Genomic DNA, 13,088 nt, shown 5'->3' on the forward strand with positions numbered 1-13,088 from the left:
GATGTGAGGCTTAAGTAGGTATTATCACGAAATCCAACCTATCTTAAAATGTGCCTGTTGCACCTATAAATCTAGATAGAATAGAAATATCTCCAACGTGACCCTCTTTATTCATATGTAAACCCCTATTAGCCCTTATAGTCCTCCAAGATATTATCGTAAATGCGTAAATATCTTTTACATGCTTTTCCTAGTTTCAGATGTATACTGTTAGTTATGTCTACAGCATTTAATTATTGAACGTTTTTTTTTTTTGCCATAATGGATATTTTGTTGAGTTTCATTTTTACATATATAAAAACACATTTTATTTAGGTAAATGTCTAGGTAATCGTACTTCAAAAGTATAAATTCATTAAGCTAAAAGAATCCATGAGACATCAAAAAACACTAGGAAAACAATACAACATACGATCAAGCTTCGGCTGTACACATTGTTTTGTCCTTGAGAAAATAAAACTTTAATTCAGCTTCAAACTTTAAAATCGATATAAACGAGGATGAGAGGATGAGTTTTTGTTACGAGGCTAAAGCCTACACTACATTCATTACGTGAGTAAATCAAGTTATCCAGATTGAAAAGAAAACATTGCACTGATAATATTATACTGATTGCAGATTTTCGAAAATGAAATTCGCTATTTCAGATGGTGAATTAGCGATTAATTTCGCGTCGGTTGTGTGCGGTACACCCATAATGATACTAGTCGTTTTACTTCGGTACACACAGCCTCAGGCCACGCGTAGCATTTCTTTCAAACTAAGCTTTTGGATTGGTCTTTCCGATGCTCTCTATCGTAGTTTCTATATTATTTACGTGGCAAGTGACTTCTTAGATGAGGTCATTCCAAACAATCTCTGGCTGGGCCGAATTATTTTTTGGTCTTTTCATTTCTTTCCTATATGGTTTTCGCTACTCACCGTGAGCATTGCTTTTGACTTGCAACTCTCGGCATTCCATAACAAGCTCACCGTACAAAGGTATCAAAAGTGGTATCTCCCTGTATCCACCTTAGTTGCATTCGGCTTATGCTCTCCTGTGCTATTCTATGCGAGCATGGGATATGATCCAAAACAAGTAAGCTCTTGATATTAGTTTGCACCTTATAATTACTTACCCGCTAATTCATTTATTTATTGCAGCATAGAGTCATTTATGAGTGGCCTTATGAAGCCAATCTTATCAGAGTAGTAGTTTTTATTACTGTTATCTCTCTCTGCCTCTTGTATTCCTTCACGATCATTTTCTTCTGCGCGATTAAGGTTTTCTCTACGGTATTCCGCGTAAGAAGAGAAAAGGACCATCATGGAGAGAAGAATCGCCAAAGAGAACGCCTTTTGATAATGTCTGTTCTTCGACTACTAGGATATCCGACTGTATTTATTTTATACATGCCTGCTGAGTGTATAATGCATTATATAATTATCACTAAGACTCGCGACACACCTTTCTGAGACTTCACAGGAAAAGCAAAGGCAATCTTGACTGGAATGATCGGTATATTCAACTTCATCATATTTTTATTTAATCCGCCTTTCTCAAATGCAGTCAGCAAATTTTTTAAGAAAACACAATGTCCACAATCCAAATCGCGAAGCATCTCATATGCATCCACTAAAATGGATGGAGGAGACAACGCGCCGCAATTTGAATCTTTTATATGGAAAAATCCAATTAACAAGCCAGCTCTGGTAGAAGAGCAGCCTGCAACTCTTTTCAAAAAGGTTAGGTTTGTGCAGAGTTGTCCGAGAATGAAAGAGGAGTTGTTACCAAAAACCGGTGCTCAGTTGAAGGGAAATACTGCAACAAGTGCATTTGCTCTGCATCAAGTTGCATTTTCTCCATCAGATATACCAGAATCGCGTACAAGTGAAACTGGATACAGATATATAATGGGAAGGTGTTTTTGTGCAATTACAGGTTAATATTCTCATTCGCTATTGCTAAGAGCACTTAATCTCTAATATTATCTTCATAGGAATCCACTACATTCTACCAAATGATGAGGAGAGATAGAGAGGCTAATCAACCAACATTACTTCTTTCGGTACATTATTTTATACTTGCGAAAATCTTGAAGCATTTGTTTAAAATTCCAAACTATTAGATCATTCTTCTCCAATCGCAACTTCCAATCTCCGGTTAAAGAAAGCTTGCTGGATGGTGCAATAGTGCTAGATGTAGGGTAAATATTGCTTATTACGACGTATATTAAACATTTTTTTCTCAACTACCTTTTGTTGTGGTTAGGTGTGGACCAGGTATATGGACCATGGAGATGGCCACAGAATACCCGAGAAGCCAGTTTCATGGCATCGACATATGCGATATGTTCCCGCAGCAAATCAGACCAGCCAACTGCCATTTTCAGATTGCGGATATCCTCAAGAGGCTACCATTTGAGGACGCGCAGTTTGACTTCATATACATTCGATGTATGAGTCTAGCAGTATTCCAGAGTGAATGGCCGGATGTGATCTCTGAGATATTCCGAATCATAAAGCCTGGAGGTTATTTGGAATTTGTCGAAGCGGGTAAGAAGAGACCGGAAGATGATTCTTTACACATAATGGCTTACATATATCACTGTAGATTATGCGATTCAATGTGACGGAAAAGCACTCCGAAAAATCACGGAAGGGAGTCAGTATATGAAATTTTGCCACAGCTTGTTTGAATATTACTAATAAGTTCTTCTCTCATGATTTTTATCGTAGTTTACAATACATTACGTGCACGAGACACTCACCCATCATGGGCGTGTAGAATCGGCGAATATTTGAGGTTCATTGGTACTGAAGATGTAAATTCCTTCTCCCATCCAATTACAGTCAGTAGTCAATCTGGTGAAGATGTGAGTTGCGGGAAAGATTATTGGATGCACTTTCTTCGTGCAATTAAGCCGCATCTTGCTCAGGTGATGTACATCAGCCCTGAGGAATATGACGAGCTGCAGCAATGCGTTTATCGAGAATTAAGTGCTGATAATATCCGCATTGATGTAGTGAGTACATATGGGTGGAAGCCATTTAAGATAATCCAGGTACGGGAGGATGACGAGCAGATAGATACGTTTTCAGGATAATCTAGGATTTGCCTGTTGGGCTTGAAATGGAAGAATTGTGTGATATGTACTTAAAAAAATTTTTTTATTTATCATCTCAAATGTATAATATTTACAGTTTATTCCATTTTACGATTTTAATATTTAATTTTAATATCAAGCGAAATCTAAACATTAGATCCCATTATATCATATAAATTATCTTTTACAAGTTAATTAGCCACAAATTTAATGTAGTATCCACTTTTTTTTTAGCAACTGAGCTGAATTAAAGATGCTTGGTAAGTTACTCTTAGACACTTTGTTTTTAAGGGGCAGAGTATTCTACTAGAAAACACTATAAAGTTAATACAGAGTTTGGGACTTATTTAGTATATTTTCTGTGAACGAAAATATTCCTTGTATTACAGGATTTTGTCCTTGAGAAAAGTAAACATGATAAAAATAAAATAACGAGGGTGATATTAGCGTGCCTTAGCAAGTAGAAGATTTCCATTCGCTTTTACTTAATAATAGCAAGCATCGTACTTTAAAAATTGAATTGATGAGAATGTAAACAGAGACATTCTTTTTATCTCAGGTGTTTGGAGATGAAATTTGGATATCTGAAGAAGAATTGGCAAATAAGTTCGCTTTAATTGTATGCACTGCGCTCATTCTGTGTTAGTTTCCTCGCTACATTCAGCCTCAGGCTAGGTGTAGTACCAAACTTAGTTTTTGGACTGGCCTTTTTGATACTTTCTACCGATACATCATTTATGCGGCAGATGATTTCCACGATGAAATCATGCCAAACAACAACCGGCTCGGTCGGATTATTGCGTAGTCTTTTTTATTATTCATGTAGTTTCCATTGCTCACTGTGATTATTATTTTCAACTTATAGATTTCAGCTTCCGCATGAAGTTCAGCTAACCTTATGGAGTATCACACAAAAATAGGAAAAGGCATAAAAGGAGAGAAGAATAGGGAGGGTCTTGTTATGAAGGCTGTGCTCCGATTCCTGGGATATCCGCTGGTACTCTATTTGCTTGCCAGCAGAATGCATGATACATTATTTAATCTTAACTATTTCTCGTAGCAAATTTTGGCGATGCCACAGGAAATGCGAAGACAATAATACTACACGCGATGTAGAATGATGAGAAAATAGGCAGTGTGCTTTGATGATTAAGGCATGATTGGTATCAATCTAGATGAGTTCCATTTTCAAAAAAAACATATTCCTGATATTGCTTAATATCATCTGAGATTTTCGCAAATACGATTTTTTTAGCCTGTATGTAGAATTTTTATATACTAGATTCGTTATCTCCTGTGTTAATTATTTTCTATTAATGTAAGACACAATATAACAGGAACAAAGCTAGATGCCCAACCTCACGATCTCTCCCAAATCTGAAGAATATGGATATTTAAGTGCCATCATATACTGAATATTTTTCTTAATACTATATCTAAAACAATAATAGATCTTTGAACGACCTTATAATTAGCTTATCTTGTAAATATTCTGTACATTTTAACGATAATTTTGTTCTATTAGCTATGTATACAGAGTATATTCCATGAAATTTTTATTATTATACCAGCAATTAGATTAAATTCATTTTTATATTTATAGGAAGTATATCTAAAGAAGATATACTTAAAATTTTCAAGCAATTGTACTTCAAAATATACTCTTTAAAGCTATTTAGGATCCAGAAAATAAAACTTCAAAGAATGTAGATAAGACTATGTACAATATGATCAAGCTTCCGCGGTATCCAATGCTTTGTCCTTGAGAAAAGACAACTTTAAATCACCATCAAACTTTAAAATTTATATATAAGAAGATTAGATGGATTTGTGTTTGCGAAATCAAAACCTATCCAGTATACGTTAAAAAAGTAATCAAATATTATCAAGATGAATATATAGCATCTATTCGGAAAAATAATGTACTAATTGAATGTATTCACAGATGAACTTTGCCATTACAGATGGAGAATTGGCGATTAATTTCGCGTCAGTATTTTGTGGTGCACTCATAATGATACTCGTCGTTTTCCTTCGGTACACACAGCCTCAGGCCACGCGTAGCATTTCTTTCAAACTAAGCTTTTGGATTGGTCTTTCCGATGCTCTCTACCGCAGCTTCTATATTATATACGTGGCAAATGATTTTGTCGATGCTGTTATGCCAAACAATCTCTGGCTGGGTCGAATTATTTTTTGGTCTTTTCATTTCTTTCCTATATGGTTTTCACTACTCACCGTGAGCATTGCTTTTGACTTGCAACTCTCCACATTCCAAAACAAACTCACCGTACAAAGGTATCAAAAGTGGTATCTCCCTGTATCCACCTTAGTTGCATTCGGACTATGCTCCCCAACGTTATTCTATGGAGGTATGGGATATGATCCAAAGCAGGTAAGTTTTATCTTTTTATAATAGTTTGCAATTTTCGGCAATTTACTCGCTATTTTATATATTTATTGCAGCATAGAGGTATCCTTGATTGGCCTTATGAAGCCAATCTTATCAGAGTAGTAGTTTTTATTACTGTTATCTCTCTCTGCCTCTTGTATTCCTTCACGATCATTTTCTTCTGCGCGATTAAGGTTTTCTCTATGGTATTCCGCGTAAGAAGGGAAAAGGACCTCCACGGAGAGAAGAATCGTCTAAGAGAGCGCCTTATGATAATGTCTGTTCTACGACTACTAGGATATCCGGCTGTACTTATTTTATGCATGCCTGCTGAGTGTATAATGCATTATTTGATAATTACCAACACTCGCAATACATCTTTCGGAGACTCCACAGGAAAAGCGAAGGCAATTCTGACCGGAATGATCGGCATCCTCAATCTGATCATATTTTTATTCAACCCAGCTTTCTCAGGAGCCCTTAGTAATTTCAAAATATTCAAAGATGTTGAATATATGAAATATTGGAATCGGACCGCTGCCTACACAGATTATGCCAAGAAGTATCCGCATTTGCAACAAATTGCTGAAAATGCACAGGCAGATGCCAAAGCGAGTGCAAATATAAACAAATTGGACACTGGGAAATCGGATGAGCCAGAGATTTCTCGAGTGCAAGAACAAAAGATCCTACCAAATCAACACTTACTTGACGCAAAAAGAAAAGAAGATCGTATTCTTATACCCTTTTCGAGCGGGATTAGCGACTTTTCTACTCGTTAATATACCTTACATGCTTTAATGCTTTCTTTTCCTCATCTTAAATGTATCTTCTTGATTTTGATTATTAATTGTTTTTTATAATTGAGTTAATGCTTAAGGAACTACTACATATTTGTCAACGATATTAATCAATATACTTCACTATTTAGTCGTTTTTAATTTATGGTTAGCAACTAGGAATTAATTAGTCTAACAATTTCTTAATCAGAATTATACACAGATACTAAACATTTATTTAAATGGGTAGTAACAAATGGGCGAAGATTAGTAAGTAAATGGATCTTTTATAGATATCTGTAAGCACTTTCTTTGCATATGCCCATCTAAGCTAGTTTTCGTCTATCATTTTCTGATTTCTTGATTTTATACTTCTATTTATATATTTATTCTCGTGATATTCTGAAATGATATTTATTTCACTAAAGACATATTTCGATTAATGTTGATTTATAACAGAGCTATTTTTCGTAACTAAAGTTTTTCTGTGTAATAATATGGTAAAAAAAATATTTAAATTAGAAATGGTAGTATTTCTCATCATTTACGGATATCATAACTATTTCGTGGTGGTTTAGCAATATTTGAAAATATTATTAACCCTCACTGGTACTTGGCCTAGTTCATGCGATTTATTTTATATCATTCTAAATAATTTAACAAATGTAGTTTGGTGCATTTGTGGCTAAATGAGGTATTTGGAAAACTACCGTAACCCAAAACCTTGTGCGGTTTATAGAGCTTGTCCTTGCGAATTATAACTTTGTAATGGCAATATATAAGAGATCAAATGCATCTGCTTGCGTTGACAAGCACAAGATCTCCTATCACTTTTACTCCACTAGTAAGCAAAAATATTTTACAGGTTAATTTAAAAATATAGTCCGAGTAAACTCTGATTTGCAGCAGCTAAAAGATGAAATTTGCAATATCGAAAGGAGAGCTTGCCATTAATTTTGCCTCGATCGTATGTGCTACACTCATTATGGGACTTGTAGTTTTCCTTCGGTACACTCAACCACAGGCTACACGCAGTATTTCTTTCCGACTTAGTTTCTGGATTGGACTTGCTGATGCTCTCTACAGAAGTTTTTATATCATATATGTGGCAAGCGAATTTATCGACTCTGTCATACCCACCAATATCTGGCTCGGTCGGATTACTGCTTGGTCATTTTATTTTTTTCCTATGTGGTTCTCTTTGCTTACAATGAGTATTGCATTTGATCTGCAACTTTCCGTATTTCACAAACACCTCAAAATACAGAGTTTTCAAAAGTGGTATTTAGCATTTGCAACTTCAGTCGCCTTCGGCTTATCCTCACCTGTGCTATTCTATGGGTCCATGACATACGATCCGAACCTGGTCAGCTTACTTCTGATATCACTCCGCTGTTTCGAAATATTAACTTCATATAATTTCAAATAGAAAAGAGTAATTTACGAGTGGCCATATGAAGCCAATCTTGCCAGAGTAGCGGTATTCATCGCTGTCGTCTCTATCTGCATATTGTATTCCTTTTCGATCATTTTTGCATTTGTGCTTAAGGTTTTCATCATGGTATATCGCTCAAGGAGAGAAAAAGACCAACAAAGAGAGCGAGACCGAATCAGAGAACGCCTTGTTATGATGTCTGTGCTGCGACTCCTAGGATACCCAGTAGTACTCATCTTGTGTTTGCCAGCTGAATGTATAATGCAATATTTGATCTTTACCAATTCTCGCAACACACCATTTGGCGATACCACAGGAAGAGTGAAGGCAATCCTGACTGGAATGATCGGTATCTTCAACCTGATCATATTTTTCTTTAACCCTTCTTTTTCAAGTGCCATCAGCGAACTTTTCAAGAAATCAACATGTCCGCAGTCTAAATCGCGAAGCATCTCATATGCATCTACTAAGTTGGATGGAGGAGACACCATTTTGCCTCATTTTGAATCCTGGATATGGAAAAATTCAAATAGAAATTCGACACCATCAGATGCAGTACTGTCTGCAGCTCGCTTCAAAAAAGTTAAATTTGCACAGGATTTGCGAGAGATAAAAGGCCAGATAGAACAAGTTACTAGCGCCCAATTGCAGCGAAATTCTACCTCAGCAAGCACAAATGCTCAGTGTCGACTAGTGTTTTCACCATCAGAGGTACCAGGATCGCACATAAATGACAATGGATACAATTGGGTAATGAGAAGGCGATTCTGTGCTGACTCAGGTTTTTATACCTATTCACATCGTCTTAGAAAATGCAATCACTGACTTGTACATCTCACAGAGATTCACTATATTTTACCAAACGATGAGGAGGAGATGAATCGGTTAATCAGTCAGCACTATTTCTTCCGGTATAGTATTTTGTAATAGTGCATATCATGAAGCATTTACTTGATATGCTTCACTATTAGATCTCTATTTTCCAATCGCAATTTCCTCTCTCCGGTTCAGGATGTCCTGAGAGATGGAGCAATGGTTCTGGATATAGGGTAAGTGTGCATTTTTAGGTGTACTTTAGTTATTTCTCCTCAGCATTCCTCTGATGTGGAAAGGTGTGGGCCAGGTACTTGGACTATGGAAATGGCTACAGAATACCCGAGAAGCCAGTTTCATGGCATCGACATATGTGATATGTTCCCACAACAAATCAAACCAGTTAACTGCCACTTTCAGATTGCGAACATACTAAAGAAGCTTTCATTTGATGATGCATCGTTTGACTTTATATACATCCGATGTATGAGCTTAGGAGTATTCCAGAGCGAATGGGTGGAGGTGATTGCAGACGTGCTCCGAATCATAAAACCTGGAGGATACATAGAATTTGTCGAAGCAGGTATTAATGCCCTAGATAATTGCAAATCGAATGAAAACCTTACTAATATATCACTTCGATTAATGTAGATTATGCGATCAAATGTGACGGTAAAGCACTCCGAAAAATCACGGATGGAAGTAAGTATATAGGTTTCCTTTTGGCTCAGCTTATTTGAATGATACTAAGGGTTTCTTAATTTTCATCACAGTTTACAACACATTACGTGCACGAGACATTCACCCGTCATGGACGCGTAGAATTGGCGAATACCTGAAATACATTGGTGTTGAAGATGTAAATGCTTTGTCCCTGCAATTTCCAGTTAGTAGGCTATCAAGAGAAGATGGGGGCAGTGGAGTGGAATATTGGATGCAATTCCTGAGTGCAATGAGGCCACATCTTGCTCAAGTGATGTATATTAGTCCCGAAGAATACGACGATCTACAACAAAACGTCTATCAGGAATTGAGTGCAGAGCGCTTTAACATTGATGTAGTTTGTACATATGGTCGAAAACCATTTAATATAACCCATGAAGTGGAGGATAGGCAAGTCGAAGTGCATCATAAATGATTAATCGTGAGTTAAATCAGATAGATACCATTTGAAAAAAAAAGGATGTGTAATATCAGACTTATATTACCCGTGTATAAGGCAAAAGTCGTAGGATTTTAAAAGAAACGTTCTTTTTTTATTTGGTACAGTAATTCCATCAAGTTATATTTTGATTAATATTATAGTTTTGACATAAAGTGCGTTCTGGCTCAAAATGTCGGAAAAAAAGTCATAACATTCCTTCTTTTTGCTTTCGACGCATACCTCACACATATCGGTATTCTTGCACGCTTTCTTAAAGTTTTTCGGAATTATAGAATAAAATTTTTGATATGGAGATCTTGAAATCAAATTAGAAATTTTAAATCATTTGAATTTTCAGCTTTGTATCGTTCATATACCGAACCTGGATATATCTCTCACCATCATACCCTTTGTCAGTTTCTTCTTCTATTACATCACCTCTTTTCCTTTTCAAAACTTTATCTGTTGCAATCCGAGATGACTCCATAAGAAAATCCAAAACAGCTTTGGGCATTAAAAAGCCAGGTACAATTAAGAATAAGCAAAGGTTCTAATAGGAATTTTTTGAAGGAATATTCACCTGGTTCACGCTTCATTGCTCAGTTTGTTTCTAGAGAGGGAGTTGTACCATTCTGTTTATTCGACTGTCCCCCATTCAATCGTGTGCCGTCTATATTTAATATATAATAGCAAATTAGTAGAAAGTAAATAATGGTTTGTAACTAGACATTAGCTTATGAGGTAAGCGATACATATTTCGATTTAACTACTCGAGCAGTACGTGATTTGTTATTATCAAACCTAAAGCCCAGCCGCCTTAGAAATTCCCGTGGAAACCCCTCAGAAACTAAGAAAACAGCTGTTTCTTTGCTCATGTCTTTCACCTCTCTGTAGGACGGTAAGTTGACTTAGGGTATGAAGATAAGAATTATCTGTATGTTTTAGCAAATGAGCATATAATGCATCCCATCTCTGAAATGAAAAGTGAATTGAGTAATGCTGTCCAATTGCTCTTTGTAAGCAAGAAAAGATAAAGCATCTTTTAAAATCGCCTTGCCATTTTTCCGTTTAACATTTGGCAAGAAATGGGTCCCTAACTATGAAATAAAACGGGAAATGGAAGTCGAAAGAGTTGCAATAATTTGATGACGAGAAGTTGAAGAACGCAAAACAAAAGTATTCTAGAATTATTTCTCTAGTAATCAAATTTATAAAAGATATATCAACAGTTGCAGATACTTCTGATACACTGATTTTTCTATTTCTAAATCCAGTATATCTGCTCAGACTTGGAGTCACCTTTTAAATTTCAAAAGGGTGAATATTTTGTTAGCAAGCATTTCAAAAATCGAACCTGAATAGCCCAAATTAAATTTGACTCGGAGTACTTGTGACTAAAATATCTATGACTTTTATTACCCTTAAGCTTTCACGGTATATAGAGCTTTGTCCTTGAGAAAAGTTAACTCTATAATGGCAGTAAAAAAGAGGATCAGAACACCCCCATTAACATTTTAATATTTTCTAATAGGACACTGCCTCATAAAAACTTTAAGTTGTATCCGTCTGAGTAACAAGTATTGGGGGTGTTCACGCTTCCGCTGACCCTTCTAACTCGAGCTGTAGACAGCACATTATCTGTTAGAGCCGACTTGCTCTTTAAATTATTCCATATCCATGGTTTTGTCTGAAGTATGGTATCTCCTTCATCCAACCTGGTGGATGCATATGAGATACTTCGCGATTTTGACTGCGAATATGTTGTTTTCTTTAAAAACTCGCTGATAGCATTTGAAAAAGACGGATTAAACAAAAATATGATGAAATTGAAGACGCCTAACATTCCAGTCAAGATTGCCTTCACTTTCCCAGTAGCATTGCCCAAAGGTGTATTACGAGTGATGGTGAAATTTACATAATGAATTATGCACTCGGCTGGCATACACAATATGAGCACTACTGGATATCCTAGTAGTCGCAGCACGGACATTATCATAAGCCGTTCTCTGAGGCGGTTCTTTTCTCCGTGGATATCTTTTTCTTTCTTCACGCGAAATACCATACTAAAAACCTTAATCACGCAAGCAAAAATGATCGTGAAGGAGTATAAAACACATCCAGAGATTACGCCAATGAACACCACCACTCTGGCAAGATTGGCTTCATATGGCCATTCATACGTGACTCTTTGCTATTATGTTAATAGTGTTGCTGGAATTAATATACAGAATATTAAATTTTATATCTAAGGAAAACTCGCATGTTTCGAATCGTATATCATAGTCGCATAGAAAAGAATAGGGGACGACAAACCGAATGAGACCGTTGTTGCAAATAAAAGGTACCATTTCTGGTACTTTTGTATAGTGATTTTATGGTGAAAGACAGAAAGTTGCAGGTCAAAAGCAATGCTCACTGTAAGCAGCGAGAACCACATTGGGAAAAAGTAAAATGACCATACAAGAATTCGACCTAGCCAAATGTTATTAGGAATGACTGCATCCAGAAAATCTAGCTCTGTGTACATGATATAAAAACTCCGGTACAGAACATCAGAGAGACCAATCCAGAAGCTGAGTCTAAAGGAAACACTACGTGTGGCCTGAGGCTGTGTGAAGCGAAGAAAAGCCACAAGGATCATTATGAGAGTAGCGCAAACAATCGAGGCAAAGTTAATGGCTAGTTCACCATCGGGAATGTCGAATTTCATTTCCAAATACCTGTTAATAATACTTTACAAAATAATTGGTTTCATTGTTTCATGTTCTAATAATTTTGGGCTTACTTGTTTAATGAATGCAAAGATTGAAAATGTTCTAAGCAGTTAAACTGATCAGCCTGTCTAGTTTTATACAGGCATTATTAAGGTTTATTTTTCTCAAGGACAAAATACTTTATACCACTGAATCTTGTAGGTTTAATAAGGTTACCAAATTAAGCAAAGTATTGATTTGAAAATGGACAGTTTTGGTCTATATATTGTAAAGACGAATCATATATATTTAACATATCTTCAGAGAAACTATCTAAATTTTATTATTCTAATGAGTAGATATAGGATAATAATTTAAATATTTTTCAAATTATCCACTACATAATAAATAAGGGCCTTCATCCTCAACCATTTGACCATTGTTAAACAGTAATCAGTCAGATGTACAAACTAATCTACGTGGGTTCAAATCCTACTTTCCCTATCAACGCTCACTCCTCAGTTATGGCCACTGCTCACTTAATCATTTGTGAGATTTTATTACTGGAAAGATTGCTCCTACATTGATTACATCGATTTCACCTACACGTTATTCACGGGCAACATCGATACTTATCAATCAAGATCTAGTGCCTTAAGAATTTGTTTATTATTACAATTAAGTGCTGAAATTATAAAATAAAATTAAAAAGTAAACATTATACATTGAAGGTGATTAATAAAATT

The 13,088-nt window shown here is 35.9% G+C and overlaps 3 protein-coding genes across 3 annotated transcripts; all 3 read left to right on the top strand.

Annotated features, from left to right (window-relative positions):
• Positions 1 to 697: 697 nt before the first annotated feature.
• On the top strand, positions 698 to 3,086 carry VTP21DRAFT_6132 (uncharacterized protein; the record flags this gene model as incomplete). Its single annotated transcript, XM_069396730.1, has 4 exons — positions 698 to 981; positions 2,109 to 2,186; positions 2,252 to 2,535; positions 2,719 to 3,086. The coding sequence occupies 4 exons, from the start codon at positions 698 to 700 to the stop codon at positions 3,084 to 3,086; spliced, it is 1,014 nt and encodes a 337-aa protein (XP_069247401.1).
• A 1,945-nt stretch (positions 3,087 to 5,031) lies between these two features.
• On the top strand, positions 5,032 to 6,260 carry VTP21DRAFT_6133 (uncharacterized protein; the record flags this gene model as incomplete). The annotated part of the gene is made up of 2 exons (XM_069396731.1): positions 5,032 to 5,481; positions 5,553 to 6,260. The coding sequence occupies 2 exons, from the start codon at positions 5,032 to 5,034 to the stop codon at positions 6,258 to 6,260; spliced, it is 1,158 nt and encodes a 385-aa protein (XP_069247402.1).
• Positions 6,261 to 7,602: 1,342 nt separating this feature from the next.
• Positions 7,603 to 9,643, top strand: VTP21DRAFT_6134 (uncharacterized protein; the record flags this gene model as incomplete). Its single annotated transcript, XM_069396732.1, has 8 exons — positions 7,603 to 7,623; positions 7,687 to 7,737; positions 7,807 to 8,473; positions 8,534 to 8,603; positions 8,664 to 8,741; positions 8,805 to 9,088; positions 9,157 to 9,207; positions 9,279 to 9,643. The coding sequence occupies 8 exons, from the start codon at positions 7,603 to 7,605 to the stop codon at positions 9,641 to 9,643; spliced, it is 1,587 nt and encodes a 528-aa protein (XP_069247403.1).
• Between the last annotated feature and the right edge of the window lie 3,445 nt (positions 9,644 to 13,088).

This window comes from Calcarisporiella thermophila (assembly GCF_041956535.1).
Source record: "Calcarisporiella thermophila strain CBS 279.70 unplaced genomic scaffold VTP21scaffold_25, whole genome shotgun sequence".
Taxonomy (NCBI): domain Eukaryota; kingdom Fungi; phylum Calcarisporiellomycota; class Calcarisporiellomycetes; order Calcarisporiellales; family Calcarisporiellaceae; genus Calcarisporiella; species Calcarisporiella thermophila.